A 17,441-nucleotide genomic window follows, 5' to 3' on the forward strand; every position below is an offset into this window, starting at 1 on the left:
GCACAAACAGTTTGAGATTAATGAAATGCAATACGCTGTAATCCTAAACCAGTGAAGGAGGACTTGCTAAGATTGCATTAAAAACCTGCTCTGCTGCTTTGCCTTGATGACAAAAAGAAGTCTGAAGAAGCCTACCAAATTAGCAAGAAGTCCCAAAGCTTTAACCCTTAGGTACATCTGAGTTTGTTTATATATATATATATATATATTATATATGCATATATGTATATATATATATATATAGTATATATATGTATCTAACCCGTACAGTGTGTTGCTTTGTGTTTTAGGGTGTTTTTAGCAATATATTTGATATATACTGAACATTGTGTCTGTATTTCTCTGATCAACATTTCAAAAACTGCAAAGTTCCCTTTGGTGTAAAACATACCGATCAAAACAAGCCATGTCAGGTTCGTAAGACATTCTGTTTGCGTACCGTACCAACACTCGGGAAGCGAAACAGAATGTCTTACGAACCTGACATGGCTTGTAAGACATTCTGTTTGCGTACTGTACCAACACTCAGGAAGCATCGAGTAATTAACTTTATTACTGCATACTTAGATATTGTCTGATACTATGGTATATTTGAAAAATATTGTGATACTCAATTTTGTCAATACAGCCTAACACTAGTCTTAGAAGTGCAGTTATTGTCATTTTGCTATGCATTTGTTTACATTATATCATCCAGTAAAGACAGGTTGGAGCTTGAGAACTTTTTCCAACTTGTTTGGATGCCAGAAAGGTAAAGAATAATTTTCTGCAAAACAAGACTGTGCACAGCAATAACGTTTAATCAAATTTAATAAAATATCTAATAAAATTTCTCTGCATTTTTCAATGAACTACAAATACTCCATGCTTTTTTTGGCGGACAATAATAACTTCTGTTGGTTGCATTCATAACCACAAGATTGCAGGTTCAATTCCTTTCATAGTCTAGCAAAGAAATAAGATAAAATCCCTTTATTGTAACTTCAGTGAGTGTTTGCATCTTGAATATCATCAAATTTGTAATTGCTTAGAGAAGGCCTTAATGACAAGATTGTTGATCCTTTCCATCTGATATTCTGTGATACTAATCAGCAGAAGCTACTCTGTTACCAAAATAAGCAAATCACTCAAAAATGGGTCTAACTTGAGGTTTGCTTGCAAGAATGTGGTTGTATGCATATATGTATATATATATATATATATATATATATATATATATGTATATGTATATGTGTATATATCGAACATGTATGATCTTAATCTGTCATTGCACTCTCGTACGAGTCTTGGAATGAGTCTGGTTGAGGTGGCATAGTCCGAGCCATGGCAGATGGGCAGCATTGCAGGCTTAGCCCACTGTGGTAATGCTGAGACTGCTCAATGCTGAGCTCCATTGAGAACAGGTTTAGAGGGCTTGAATGCCTTCTGCTGAGGCAGGCCATCCCACTGGCTACTCTTTGCAGCTCCGCTCCCCTTTGTATCTCAACAATGATGGCACGAGAGCACGCTGCTCTTTGTTCTCCAGCCAATGGGAACGGTCCAAAGAGAAGACTGTAGCTATGTGTGTATGTTTGTGTGTTTGCGCATGTGTGTGCGCATGGTAAAGTTCGCATAGTCACGCGTGTCGCATGAAAGTCTTTTCCCTCCAACCCTGGCATCCACTCTATGACCAGGTGAAGGCCGCGTCACTTAGCAGGACAGCCAATCAGAGGTCAGCAGTTTGGATTTATGCCAGGGTTATTAGGCTTCTAAGACTTAAGTGGTGGTGGCAAAAGCCAGTTTTTTCAACACCAAAAAAACGCTCCCACTGTCCTGGTGAGACGAGATGCCCTACACGCCGTCTGGCTTTTTCTGCGACCGGTTGATCCGGGAGAGGGAGAGAAGGGATGGAGAAGGATCTGTGAACAAGCCTCTCCGATTCAGTGGCCAGGACTTTAACATCGTGAAACAGGAGTGCCTCCAGAAAAGGGTTCTGTTTGAGGATGACACCTTCCCAGCCACTGTGGAATCCCTTGGCTACAAGGAGCTGGGCCACAAGTCCAACAAGGTCAAGAACATTGTCTGGAAAAGACCCAAGGTAGGAGGCATGAGGAGCAGCACCTGGGCAGAGCCACTGAATTCAACATAAAGTATTAAATGTTAAGATTTAACACAGTGAAATGAATTAATGGATATTTTGAAAATGTACGTGTTTGTAATAGTTGACCTCTTATATGATATTAGAGGTTGATTAGGACAGAGCTGATGGTTCCAAAAATGTATTTAAGAGGGTTTAAAAATTTGATAAATACTTCACAGAAGAATATGCAGAAATATTGAAGAAGAATTGTATTAATAATTCAAGCAAAATGAGATGTATTACATACAGTCCAACACTGCAGGCTTTGTTATGCTTTATTTTCTGTTTTTTTGGTGGAGCTGTTGCTTTTTTCATGCAATCTCTTGGCACAGCTGCTTGCTAGCAATATTCCATATGTTAAAGCACCCCAATACCAAGTTACTTACAATTTAATAACACAACAGCACCCCAGCTTTGTAATATGTTACATTGCATTTGATTGGTATATATTTGTGATTCTAGTGTGTAGTACATTGTAATGACATTGTAATAAGTGAAACTAGAATATAGATCATTACCATAATACCAGATCATTACCATATAGACATCATATAAATTGTGGGGTCTTCTGCTGTCAATCTGCTGCTACAAATACATATGTAACCACCTGCTTGACTTTGTTATGTCTTCTGGCTTCTATATCAGTGCTGATAATGTGCTTATCTGTCTGTGTGCTACAGGACATTTGTGATAACCCACAGTTCATCGTTGGAGGAGCCAGCAGAACAGACATCTGCCAGGGAGACCTGGGTAAGACAGTAAATTACAGTAAGAAAACGTTTGATCCTGTAGTGCCCTGTCTGGGCCCTAGAACAACTTTATGGCTACATTCTGAGGTCCACAGTTCAGCAGGGGCCCCTCAATATTGTGACTACTCTAGTGGAAGGGAATCCAGCCAGCAGCGCTTCCTATTGTTGTCCTATTGTCCTCTACACAGGCAATAAAAAGAGACCAAGGACACAAAGGTAGCAGAGCTGATAAAACCCTGGCACGTTCCCTTGAACAATTCAAAAGTGCTTAGGTCAGCTGTGTGGGCCCCTGTTATTGGTGCAAATGGGTTACAAGCAAACAAATATCTGCACTTTCCTTTAATTTAGTCTGTGGATTGTTGACCAGAAGATGAATTCTGGAGTACCTGATGGATTATTTTGAGTTGCAATCAAATGTTTTTTTTTTACTTTTTTCTATTTTATTTATTTAGAAATGTTGAAGAGGTTTAGGGGGAATGTTGTGGAAAATCCATTCAGAGCATTGTTGAAGGTGTTTAATGGTAGAACTACGCTATACATTTTTGAGGTTTACTCATGATTTTGAGTTGTCTGTGGTGACATTTTTCAGACCTATCTGTAGCTTGGAAAGGTCACATGAAAAACTACATAATATAACTAACAATTTTAATTTCCCTGTCATCAGAAATCTCTGCAGTCTCTGGCAGACTAGCTTTTAGTTCTGAACAGAGGCAGTTATCCACTAAAAGATACACTATGCAGGTGATTCTTTAATTGGGGGAACTTTGTCTACTGGGTAGATTTTCAAAGACAACAGTGTTTATAGAATTGTTTGCATGTTTATAAAAACTACTGTATGCTTAGGTAATAGTAAGTTAGGTAATAGTCGCTCTAAACATTTTCTATGTTAGATTAATTAATGACAATTTTTCTTGCTTTTTCATGTTTGAAAAGTAGTGTATCAGAAATTCACATGTACAATTTTATATTGTCAGAAGTTTATGTCGGTTTAAGATTTATGCCAAATACAGAAATAGGCAGCAGTTGATCATATTCACAACTTATTCACTTATTATTATCACCATAACAAAATTTATCACAATAATGCTAAAATATCATATCGCCCATCTCTAAGCTGACAAGATTTTAAACTAGTTTCTTAAAAGTAATCGCTTGTGTTCCCATGAGGTTTTTCTTATTGTGATGCTAATGACATCTTGTTATTACAACTCTGAAAAAAGCAGAAAAACACCTAACTGCCCTTGAAGGTTGACCAAAGCTGTGGTCAGGATTTGACTCCAGAATATGTAATGAGAGTCTTCACATGAAAAAACGGTGGTTGTAAGTGAAAAATCACTCATGTTTCCAGGGCTAATCTTGACATGATGCCATTTCTTTCCTATTTCTGTAAGGCAAGCTGAATAACCTAAAAGTATATACACAGTAGAATAGACACACAACTCCACAAGGGATTTATTCTGTTCAGTATGGTATGTTTGACTTTATCTCCACACTCTGTAGGAGACTGCTGGCTGCTGGCAGCCATTGCCTCCTTGACTCTGAACGAGAAGCTCTTGTATCGGGTTGTTCCTCAGGAACAGAGCTTTTCTGACAACTATGCTGGAGTTTTCCACTTCCAGGTTGGCGCCAAACATCAAAGTTGCTCTAATTTCATATCTTCATAAAGGCTTAATAAGGCAAAATTTTTAACATCTTTTCACAATTTTGTTAAATCAGTTCTGGCGTTACGGGGACTGGGTGGATGTCGTCATTGATGATCGGATTCCTACCTTCAACAACCAGCTGGTGTTCACCAAGTCTGCAGAGAGAAATGAGTTCTGGAGCGCTCTCCTTGAGAAGGCCTATGCCAAGTACGGCTACACACATAAAAAAAGATGGTTCTTCAATGGTTCTTTAGTAAAGACAGAAGTTTTATATAGAATGGTGAACACTGGTGCATGTTCTCACAAGCTCTCAATTAAAATATGTTTAGGACCTTAAAGAGATAACATTTGTTACACACATACACGCACACACACACACATACATTTTCTAAGCCGCTTATCCTTCTGGGTCGCGGGGGGCGGAAGGCAGGAAACACCCTGGACAGGTCGCCAGTCCATCGCAGGGCAGACATAACATTTGTTAGACTATCCCAATTTGATGTCTCACTGTAACAATTATGTGCTGTGTTACTCAGGCTTCATGGTTCCTATGAGGCTCTGAAGGGTGGGAACACTACTGAGGCTATGGAAGACTTCACTGGAGGAGTGACTGAGTTCTATGAGATGAAGGAAGCACCTAAGGAGCTTTATAAGATCATGAAGAAGGCCTTGGAGAGAGGCTCCCTAATGGGCTGCTCCATTGATGTAAGTTACATTGAATATAGAAGCTGTTTTTTCCTGTATATGTTCGTACACATTGACTCCATACCTCTTTGAAACAAGGTGACAAAATAGTTCTTTGAAAGAAAAACAATTTAAAATCTACCTGCAGACTCAGTGTAGCAATGAGTGTCATTATTTTTTTTGCAGTCTTTGGTCCCAGCACGCTTTGAGACCCGCACTGCAACAGGGCTGGTGAAGGGTCATGCCTACTCTGTGACCGCTGTGGAAGAGGTTTGTTTTAGGCCCTTTCAAGGGTCACTGGTGGTCACTTTCAGTATTTTTACATGTTAGTCTATAGATATTGAACATCACTCTAGTAGAAGCTGTGTGCATTAGCTACTATAATAATCTCTACATGTGGTTATAGTGTAAACCGAACACTCAAAAGGAATCTAAAGTGCGCCTGGTGCGTCTCCGTAACCCTTGGGGCCAAGTGGAGTGGAATGGACCTTGGAGTGATAAGTATGTGGAGATTAGGACTTATAATAAAAGACATTCAAATCATCTGAACAGTGTACTTGGGCAAACTGTTCTCGGTTATGCTAATCGCTCTCACCAGTACATTAGCAGTATTAATAATATTTCTCTATATTGCAGTTCAAAGGAGTGGGCAACCATCTCGAAGGCAGAGAAAGATAAACTGCAGCATCAGAATGCAGAGGATGGAGAGTTCTGGTGAGTAAATATATAAAGCATCATGATGACTTCTAAAACCAAGAGAATACACTGGAAAAATGGAAGGATGCATGCTACTAAATCACATTAGTATTGACTAATATTTGTTAAAAACGTAGATGTAGTCTCAGTTTTAACATTTTATAGAATTTTATGTATACTTATTAGCATTTACATAAAAAATGTTGCAAAATTTTGGCATCTGCCTATTCTTTTGAAAGCTGCCAGTATTTCCACTACTTTTTGTACAATGATCGCAGTAGCTCCTCCACTTATCGGTGCCTTGGTGCCTATATATGATGCTCATCCGTATATATTGTTTTGTGGTCTAATTAGCATTGTATGTATTTATTGTCATGTATGTTTATCTGGAGAATGTATTATATTCTGCACTCATTTCACACTGTTGTGTATCTGCACTGTATGTAATCCTGTGTGATGTGCTGCTATACAAGTTATATTGAGGAATTATTATAAATACCACTTGACTTGACTAGAATTCCCATGTCAGTACATTCCTAATTTGTTTAATTCCAATGTCTGCATCATTTTTACATCAACTCAATATTATCTTATAAATAATATATGTCTATGTATAAAATGTATTTCTGCTTACTGACTTTTGGCAGTAATTGTGTTGATTTAATATAGTTTTATTCACGTGGAAATGATGTACACATATAAAGGCACCTTGTCATGCAAAACCTTTCCTCACTTTTTTTAATATAATGTTGTTTGTAATACTGAAGTATCAAAATGTACTGTTTACTCCCCAGTCCATGCATGGAAGCTCAACATCAAAACAGGCTGTTATTCATTGTTTTGTGATTTCATGAAAACAAACACACTTACATATACCCACCTACTGATCCTGCAGCAATTTAGCTCCATCCATTCACACTGAAGTTACAAGGCACAATACAGGGCAGCCAATCAGAACAGAGTTCATTTACATTTATCAGTCTAAAAAACAGCCTGTTTAATTCTAAGGGATAAAGAGAGGTTAGAAAATAGTCATGTAAAACAAATTAGGATGTTTTTGGTACATAACAAATATCAAAGACAAATGTCGTAAGTGGATCTCAGAGAGCAAAATAAAATGCAAGAAAAATCAAGTAAATCAAGTAAATTTAGTACATTATATTTTTTTGTTTGTTTGTTTTTTGGTTTGTTTTTTACATCAGATTACTTTTTCCCAATAGAGAACTTGCTTTTAAAATATAAGCCTTGTTGTTTAGGATGTCCTTTGATGATTTCAAAAAGAATTACACCAAGCTTGAGATCTGTAACTTGACTCCTGATGCACTGGATGACGATAAGCTCCACAAGTGGACTGTGTCTGTGAACGAGGGCCGCTGGGTGAGGGGCTGCTCTGCTGGAGGCTGCAGGAATTATCCGGGTAGGCAGCTTTTGTCCAGGCTGATTTGTGTTAAACGTACTCTTATGTAAAGGTAAACATATATACCTATGTAAAATTACAATAGACAATTCTTGTTTGGGGGGGGCATCTGTACTCTAGACACCTTCTGGACAAACCCACAGTATCGCTTGCGTCTCCTGGAGGAGGATGATGACCCAGAAGATAATGAGGTAGCCTGCACCTTTGTGGTGGCTCTCATGCAGAAAAACAGAAGGAAAGAACGCAAGTTGGGTGCCAATCTCTTCAATATTGGGTTTTCCATCTACGAGGTACTTGATTTTTGGTGCATTATGTTTATTTAGTGTATATTGTGCAGATGTTGATGAGACAATTAAATTGCACCTTGTGCAATGTGACAAGGACATTAAAAGGCATGAACTTTATATTTCTGATTATTAGACCAAAATAGACAGTATCACATAAAAAAATGTTTTTATCTGTCAGTAATAGTTTTGTGGTAAAATGTTACAGGACTGATATACGTCAAGTTGAAAGAGCATACTTTTTTCCATTTATCTGTAGGTGCCAAAGGAGGTATGGAAAAGTGTTGGAGAGAAGTGCTTGGACCCCTTAAAAGTGCTCTCTCTCCAGTAGAGGATGAGTAGTGTGCCTTGTGTACCTCACTGTGTGCATGCTACTGTCCACACCGTCCCTTTACCATTTGTCCTGGATTGGTTTTGCCTCCTTTTACCTTCTTTACCTTTTACCTACCAGTTTCAACTGCTCGTAACAGTCATGTGTCAGCCATATCACAATACTGACTCATTTCATTTGTTGTTTTTCTGCATTCTTGTTTCTGTCCATCAGATGCATGGCAACAAGCAACACATGCAGAAGGACTTCTTCCTGCTGAACTCCTCTAAGGCCCGTAGCAAAGCCTACATTAACCTGCGGGAGGTGACTCAGCGTTTCCGGCTGAGTCCAGGGGAGTATGTCATCGTCCCCTCTACCTATGAGCCCCACCAGGAAGGCGAGTTCATCCTCCGTGTCTTCTCCGAAAAGAGGAACACCTCTGAGTGAGTGGGAGGGATAGCTGTGTGAGGAAGCACAACACTAGTAAAATTTAAAATCTTAAAGGAATGCGCCAGCAGTTTTCACATCCATTTGATTTGATTATAAAACAGGGTTTCTGTTCATGTTTTCAGTCCATGGAAACGTCAAAATAGTTTTTCACTGTAACTAACCATGCTACAGATTTTGAAAAACCCTGGGATATTCCTTTAAGTTACTCTTTTTCTTTCTACCTCACTTATGAAGCCATTCATAAGTTACCTGCAACATTAAGTAATAAGTCAGTGAACACAATGATTGTTCATATCAGGTCCTTAGTGATTATTGAACAATCATTGCACTTTTCAATCATGTCCTTGGATACAACATCTACAAACATAGCCTTATGAATGGCTACATAAAACTACTATTACTCTTTGTCTCTTACCAAAATATATTACATATCCATAAAATGTTGAATTCTAACAGTGGCCAGCTTACACTGTAACTTATTCAGCTCTCTTAAAGGGGTGGGTAGTTGGGTCTATGGGAATAGCTGGGAAAGGGCTGGGGGGGACAATCCCATCAAGGACAAACAATTTTAACGGCAATTTGATTTGTAGAGCTGGAAGAAATCGGCCCCAATTCGAAGCTGTAATGGAATCTTTTTTAGGACAAGCAACAGCACAATTTGGGACGCTCCGGTAAACACTTTTTTTTCGTTCTAAATGTCCCTGTGATGAACCATTACACATCAGCTCCCTGAAGGACAAGTTGTGCCGAACACTGATGATGCTGAAGCCTGAGGCCAAAGAAGTGACTACGTTCCCTCGGCGCAATGAGGATGGTGTTATACTAAAGCAGAGCAAGATCACTTCCTGCTAATCTTTTCCTACAGGTTCAACATGAATAGCTTGGTGGTTCTAACTTTTTTTGGTGGTTTAAAGCACTTTTTTCCAGATTTGTCAACACCACTATTTATGAAGATTAATCGTCTGTATTTTTTAATAATGTAGCATACAAAATACAGTCTGAGATTGCAGTTTTGAGCTATAACCACTATATGGCTGCAGTTTTGGTATGGCTAAGGACAGGAATGATTTCATTTTAGTTTCTTTTGGTAAATGTGGGCAACAAATCCATTTACACCATAAACCCACACTTGAAGATCAACTACAAGGCAGTGAAAAACCTGTACTGGAAAAAAGTATTTCTTGAGAAAAGTTGAAGCTAATTGGAAGAACACAGCATGCTTTTGGTGTACAGTGTGCAGTAAATTGATTACTAAATGCTTTTTATTCTCAGTTCAGTACAGTAAGTACATGATATCATTCAAGCTCAGTACAGATGCTGAACATTAAAATTAATTCAAGTGTTATACTCTTTTATGACCAGGAGAACAGGTAAGGTGAATTGACTAAATGGAGAAAAAGAAAATAACTTTTACTGAACACAGGCAGATACATCCTTCAGGTCCAATTGTGTTTCTATGTTTATTTGTTTATTAGTGACCAGTGTTTGTTGATTTTTACTCAGGGAGATAGAGAACAGGATCGAGGCTGACCATCCAGTGGTAAGTATTGCACTGAAAGTCTTCTTGAATTATTTCCCAACCAAAATGACTATGAACCTACATCTGTCTTCTGAGTTTTTATATATAATGTTGATAATAGTAAAATTGTGCTAAATCTGGAAAAAAATCTTTGGGGACTATTTTGCACCCCACATGTACGTCTCTGCCCTACATGGATTTAAAAAATATTTTTTTCTGTGAGGTGGTTTTTAGAAGCGTCAAATGATTTGGATGTCTGCTTCCTATCACCACTATCATGAACAATTCTGATTTGGCAAGTTTCTCTAGAATGGCACATTTCACATAAAAATTCTTATACAAATCTACCATTGAATTTAGAGCAAATTCTAATTCAAAAACTGGTAGAACTTTTTAGAACTCTCCAGATACACAGAGGAAGAATATTGTAATGCAAACTTTCAAACAATCAATCTGTCACTTCATTTGCTAAAAATAAGCTGATGGAAGAAGATGGAGATATATTGCCTCCTACTAATGATTAAGCAAGGCCATGCCTGCCAAGGACCAAACTTCAGGAACCTGATGGAACTAATTTCTTTGCTGCTGTTGATATTTATAAATGTAGTCAATGAAAATGAAAAAAAATGACATCTTTTTTGGCATCTGCAAGGAGGTCTTCAGGAGTCTAAATGTATATACAATAAACCAAATTACTTTTAAAAAATATGTGTGTGGCTCTAAAACATCTACATAAAAGCAGCCAAAGGAATGCAGTAAATGGCTGCAAGACCCCCTTCTTGGTTCTTTCATTTTTATCCCCTGACTTATCTATTACGCAGAGGATTTGTATATGTATATGAATATACATTACATAAACATTTGAAAGACTACACTCTTAGCAAAAAAGTGACTTGTAACAATAGCAGAGCACTTTTTATATAGAACCATTTTAAAAATATTCTATAAAGAACCATATACAACTCGTTTTCCATCATAAAAAAGAACAATTTAGCCATACAAAGAAACAATTTCTGTATTCAAATGGTTCTTTGAGTGTTCATGGTTCTATGTATATATATATATATATATATATATGTGTGTATATATATATTTACCAAAGAACATTTGAAGAACTATTTTAAGGGCTTATGTATGACTGAAATATACAAAACACTGATGAGAAGCAAGTTAAATTGAAAAAAATCATGTGCAGCCTATAACTGTCCTTTTCCCTTTGTTGCTTAACCACTATCACAAAATCAGCCGGCTCCAGCCTCAGCGGGGGAAGAGAGTGAGGAGGACCAGCAGTTCCGCACCATTTTTCAGCAAATAGCCGGGGACGTGAGTACTGGGGAGCCAGGGAGCGCTGGGGGGACAGTGAGTATGGTGCTGGGGTGGGAGTGAACTGGTAAAAAGCATCCAGACTTATGCTCTTTAAATGAGTTTTGGTGCATAAGTATTTTTGCATGCTTTAGAAGTAGCACAGATTATATTAGAACCAAGGCCACAATAAAATCTACTGAAAGTAAGGTGCTAATAAATGTCCTGTTCTTTCTCTGGTTCTATAGGAAATGGAAATCTCGGCCAGTGAACTGCGGAATGTCTTAAACAGGGTGGTGTCTGAGCGTGAGTATATTTTTGTGATTATGGACTGTCTGGTTTCCTGGAGTTCTCTACAACACTGTTTCTGCCCTTTACAGAGAGGGAGATGAATACAGAAGGCTTCAGTCTGGAGAGCTGTCGTAGCATGATTGCCCTCATGGATGTATCTTTTGAAACATGACTATCTATACATGCAGCATCATCAGTATTGTTATTCATAAGTAACTATTATGACTAATGAATAATAGTACTTATATTATGACTTATATTATTGAAATACATATAAATACAGAGTTAGCACTTTACACCTGCCACTTATGTGCAATTTGTAGGTTTATGGTTACTAACTGTAGCCCATCTGTTGCAGCACAATTAGTCACCCTCCATCAGTGGACCACCGCTGGCCAAATGTTTGGGTCCATTCTCAGCACAGCAGTGACCCCACCATAGTAATATTATGTAAGTACAGCTATATGCAAAAGTTTGGGCTCCCTGGGTCAATTGCATACATTTATGATTTTTGAAGTGAAAAGAACACAGGCTAACATTGCTTTGTAATTGATTAATTTACAAAATAGAAAAAATAAAATAATAATTGTGGCAGGTGCAAAAGTTTAGACACACTTCCAGCTGTAAAGTCTTAAGACTTAATTACTTAATTCACTCGTGGGTCTTAATCAAGTCATTAGGAGTGGTACTTGTCATTAGGAATTGTGAGCTGAGGACAATTCCAGAGCTTAATAAATTGTCTGACTAATCAAACCTTGTGCTGACACTCAATAACCTGGTTGGGGATCCCAAAATTAAACTAATCGATGCTTACAAATAAAAAACATAAAAAAAGAATTTTTTTAGATCTTTTTTACTATAAAAAACTGTTAAAATGCTTTGATCTCACAATGGCAAGCCAGAGTAATTTTGGAAATGTGCTGTGGACTGATGTAGTAAAAATATAACTCTTTGGTCACATACAGCAAAGGTACATTTAAAGAAAAACTGATAAAGAGAACACCTTGTCAACTGTTAAGCATGGGGGTGGATCTATCATGCTTCGGGGTTGTGTTCTGTGCCTGCCGCGCAGGAAGCATTGCATGGATATATGGAAGAATGGATCCCATTAAATATCAGGAAATTTGGAAGCAAAAAACTGAAACAAAAAAGAGACTGGCTTCTACAACAGGACAATGATCCAAAACATACTTCAAAATCTACTATGAACTACTTCAAGACATGCAAGCTGAAGCTTTTGGAATGGCGCTCACAGTCCCCTTAAACATTTTTAAAAATCTGTGGGTAGATCTTTAACATGCTGTGCATGTAATACGGCCCAAATATATCACAGAACTAGAAGGATGCTGCAAGAGAGAATTGGTGAAAATTCTTAAAACAACAACAGAAAGATTTCTAGCTGTCTATGAAATGCCATTTGCAAGCTATATCAGCCAAAAGGGGTGTTGCTAAGTACTTAGTAACTTAGTAGGGTGTCCAAACTTTTAACATGCCATAATTACTATTTTAAGTTAATCAAACATAAAGTAACAGTGATTTCCACGTTGTAGAAACAAAATATGTAAAAAAAATTCTTTGATATAGAGGTTGTGTTCATTTGGCCTGGGGTGCCCAAACGTTTGCATACAACTGTATGTGTTGTGCTATTACAAATGTGTTGCTGGAGTTTTTACACTCCTCAGTGTCATGGCAGGGTTGAGAATAGACCACTAACTAAAAACATCCAGCCAAAAGTAGTCCTGTGGTCAGAAACTGACCGTTGATGAGGGCGTGACAGGTGCATAAGTCAATACATAAACAACTATGTCAAAGACTTAAAATAAGATCAACAAGACACGTCTTACATGAATATTTATGATGTAGTACAATGTATCAGAGCCTGTAGTTTGACCTTGATAACATTTGTTTAGATGGACGGGACTGGAAGACTTAATCTACAAGAGTTTAGACACTTGTGGATTAAGATCAAACAGTGGCAGGTTTGGGGTCTTCTAGTTTTTCCTCTTTGGTACAAAGTAGTCACGTATGCACAGAGTTACAGATTAGTTTCTTCTGCAGGGAATTTTTAAGCACTATGGTGCTGAGCAGACTGGCTGCATCAGCAGCTATGAGATGAGAAATGCTGTCAATGATGCAGGTAAGAGTCATTTAGATTTTTGAAAAAAATTACACTTTTCTCTTTTTTACTTAAGTCTTAGTGACCCACCGCTTAAGGTTGTTTTCTCAAACAAATGTGTCAAAGGCCTGATCACTTGAACATGTAACATTTTGGCATGTTAAGGCACATTTCATAGGCATCAGTATTTTTTTTCAAAATTCAGCAATGCCAGTGCTAACAACTCCTTGATGTTGAGCATCTGTACAATAATGTTAAAGTGGCTGTGAATGTGAATTACATCTAACGGACTTGTCATTGTGCAGTCATGTGTCTTGTGTGCCGTTCAGGGTTCCGTCTCAACAACCAGCTGTATGATATCATCACCATGCGCTATGCCAACGAGAACATGAACATCGACTTTGACAGCTTCATCAGCTGTCTTGTGCGGTTGGAGGGGATGTTCAGTAAGTGGAATAGCCAACTCGAGAAATACGGTTCTTATTAATGACATGCAAAAAAAATGGATGTTTTGGCTCTAAAAGGCTTGGACCTATGGTTGAAGTTCAGATTACTACTTAAATCCAAATCCACACATTTTAAGAGTGGTTTCTGTCTAAAGCTGAACTTGTCTCTTTGCAGGAGCATTCCAGGCATTCGATCAGGATGGAGATGGCACTATCAGGCTCTCTGTACTGGAGGTGAGAAATAATCTGACAATAGGGTTATCATGAACATGTTATAACATATAGGCTGCCCTTTAAACCCTAATGGTCTGTATTGGACCCAAATTTTAAATCCCCACTCATAACGCATAACTATGTAACTTACATATAAGTTTCATAGTGATTACCAATGGGGTCAGGGGGTCAGTTGCACTGGGGCTCAATATCTACAAGTGTCAATACACCCAAGACAAGGGTTGGGATGTAACGGAATATAAGTATTGGGTATACATATTTAGAAAGGGCTGAAAAGACAGTATTCAGAATACAGTCAACTTTTACATTTTTAGGAGAATAGTTTTAGAATACACACACATTATCTAAGCCACTTGGAGCGAGTGAGTTTAGCACTCACTGGGCAGAAGGCAAACTAATGATCTTAGTAGTGGACATGTTTGCGAGTGGTAAGTTTAGCATTAGTGTTGTACTGGTGCTTGGGGGGATTATGGGAGTAGCAGTGGACTGAATCAGGTGGTGAGAATTTTTTTTTTGTAAATTTAATAAGCATTTTTTTTCATGAAATATATTAATAAAATAATTACATTAAAGAAAACTGCCAACCAGTAACAGCAAGGTAGTGTGGAAAAAAAGAGATTTTCCCATGTTGCTTATCAAGATACCTTCTAAATGTATTCTGAATGTTACTTTATGTACTGTAACAGAATACACTACTGAATACATTTAGTATTTTGCCCAACCCCCCCATGACTCACAGAAAGATCCAGTTTCTTAACATACCTCACCAGTTAGCTTCTATAAACATTATACAGAGAACACTGAAGACTTTCAGTGAAGACATTTGCTTCCTTGTGATTCTGTTTTTTAAATGATATATTAATTGTTTATACCTTTAAAGTCTAAAAAAGGGAGACTAATGCAAACATTTAGGTCAGTGCTAGTGGGTGGAGTGACAGGGCTTGAGAGCATCAGCTTCTGGAAAAGAGCGTTTGCCGAATGCCGTAAATGTAAATGAAATGCAAATTAGTAAAATCTGAAAGAAGTAGCAGTACTGAGTCATGATAAAAAGAACACGCTAAAAATATGGTGTGCATTCGCTGCTGCAAACACCCTGTAAAGTCTGAAATAATAATTTAAAAGTCAGAGGTGAGATTTCACAGGAGTTTTTCAAACTATATCATACGTCTTTACATATTAACGTCGCACACACAGGCTGAAAAAGAAGGTCCGGCTTGTTTAGTGCCATGTCTGGAATAGTCCCCTGATCACTATAACCTACATTTAAAAATCTGGATCACTACAAGGAACATTACTACAGCAAACAGAATTTGTGATGGTAGTAAACTATTTCAGACACTATAAAAGTTTGCTCATTACGGTCGAATAGCAGATTCCTTTGCATAAACATTATAAATGTCATGCCACCAGCCCACCTTACCTGTTGAGTTTACTTGCACACATGAGAAGAGCTTACTTACATCTGTCTGAAGACGTCTGTGGAGACGCTGCCATTGTAGCTGGGCTCAGTAATCCTACTCAGACAAGCCATGGATGAATCTTTAAACCAAACAACACAGTACTTTATGGGTATTCCCTGACCGCTGGGGTACATCGGTTGTACACTACTTGTTGAGGTGCATTGTGGGATTCTTTCAATTTGCTCGCAATCATCAGATTCATCTGCTCATCTTGGTCTCAAAGCGCAAACGATGTTATAAAATGTTGTGTGCAATTACACATTTCCACCAGAGAGGTCTCCAAATCCCCAGATGTTCCATAGTGCAGCTTTAAAGACCAGTGACAGAACAATAAGGCTGAGGTTCAAGGATTAAAAGACATTTTCAGGCTGACACTTCTTAATACTGGTATTATTACTAATACTATTCATCACATGGGGAGCTTTAAAGGCTTAGGTTAGTGAAAAATTTCCTTGAGCCCCAATGTAATCGATCAAAGCCAAGACATGCCTGGTGTCTGAAGTTTGCTTTTCTAGTTTTGCACTGGAGATACAAGGCTAGCATAGCTAATAAGTAACAGAAGCTAATAATATATGACATACTGTTATCTATAATGGACAAATGTGTAGCACATCGCTAAAACAGTAGTAGCAGACATTCTGAGGCCTGAATTTTTATACATAAGTGGGCAAGTGTGATTTAGGTGTGTCAACAAGCACAATGATACTTGTGGAATATAAGCTTCCATTACTTGTTAGCGGCACTAACTTCATCGCGTTAACCTTGCATTTGGGGTAAAGGCAACATTGTGTAAATGATTTTTTTTTGCCAAACAATTTGAACAGGGGTTCTGTCAGATTTCAAGCCACTGTCTGACCAGTACACGGGTTAAAAACATGCTCTTGACAGCAAAAAAATGCATTCCTTTCTTCTAGTGGCTCCAGTTGACCATGTATGCCTAGACGAGCCCAGGATCCAGGTGAGCCTAAGGAGCAGGACCAGAACCACCAGCCTTTACCTCAACACTCAGTGTGCCAGAATGCCGCCACTTCTCCTTCCGTACCTCATCCACCTTAACACCATCCTTCACAGTCTCCACAAAAAAGGCATCAGCCCTAAACTCCAACATCCCTTCTTCTGTTTTGGAGAGACTGATGTTATGGCGTCTGCAAGCAATGATAGGCATAACTTCTCATCTCAGAGGCTGAAGAAGGCAAGAAAGAAGTTTTTAGACCGGGTTAAAGGTTTTTCAGTGCAAATGTCTCCTCAGTGTCCCAACACTGCTTTTCTCCTTTTACTCAGTGGCACCATTCAGCTTTAGTAATTCTGTTTTAACCTTGACTTTTTTCCGTTATCTCCATGCTCAGGTCACCTCTTGCTATTCTTCATACTTCTTTCATTTTCTTCTTTAGGCCTTCTTATCTTTTTCTCAGGCAAAAACCACACAGGAAACCTCTTTTTTTCTGTCACAATACAGTACCTCACAGAGATCTCTCATCATACACCTCTCCTGTATGTTTTTCATCTCTTCTTTGCTCTCTTACCTAGAAGTAGGCATGACCCGACTTGCTGGTGATAACCAAATCCATATACTTAAGGAAAGATCATGGTTGTTCACTAGTCTTTGACAATAAGGTGCCCGGTCTCAGGCTATTCTGCTTTTGTCAGTGGAAAAATTAATTCCTTTCTGTTTCCAGAAGCATGTAACAATCTTGTTTGTGAGTTGTTTAATGGAAAAATAT

At 38.1% G+C, this 17,441-nt stretch overlaps 1 protein-coding gene across 1 annotated transcript; it reads left to right on the top strand.

Moving 5' to 3' along the window:
• Positions 1–1,825: 1,825 nt before the first annotated feature.
• capn3a (calpain 3a, (p94)) lies at positions 1,826–17,342 on the top strand. Its single transcript, XM_036593798.1, has 21 exons — positions 1,826–2,077; positions 2,800–2,869; positions 4,369–4,487; positions 4,585–4,718; positions 5,048–5,216; positions 5,382–5,465; positions 5,602–5,696; positions 5,832–5,909; positions 7,148–7,308; positions 7,429–7,598; positions 7,852–7,863; positions 8,137–8,345; positions 9,856–9,892; positions 11,117–11,194; positions 11,422–11,479; positions 11,554–11,618; positions 13,375–13,443; positions 13,523–13,601; positions 13,910–14,026; positions 14,202–14,260; positions 16,635–17,342. Exons 1-21 carry the CDS (start codon positions 1,826–1,828, stop codon positions 16,659–16,661), a joined length of 2,142 nt encoding a protein of 713 aa, XP_036449691.1. The 3' UTR covers positions 16,662–17,342.
• The last annotated feature ends 99 nt before the right edge of the window (positions 17,343–17,441 follow it).

The sequence above is a fragment of the Colossoma macropomum genome, unplaced genomic scaffold, assembly GCF_904425465.1.
Source record: "Colossoma macropomum unplaced genomic scaffold, Colossoma_macropomum, whole genome shotgun sequence".
NCBI lineage: Eukaryota > Metazoa > Chordata > Actinopteri > Characiformes > Serrasalmidae > Colossoma > Colossoma macropomum.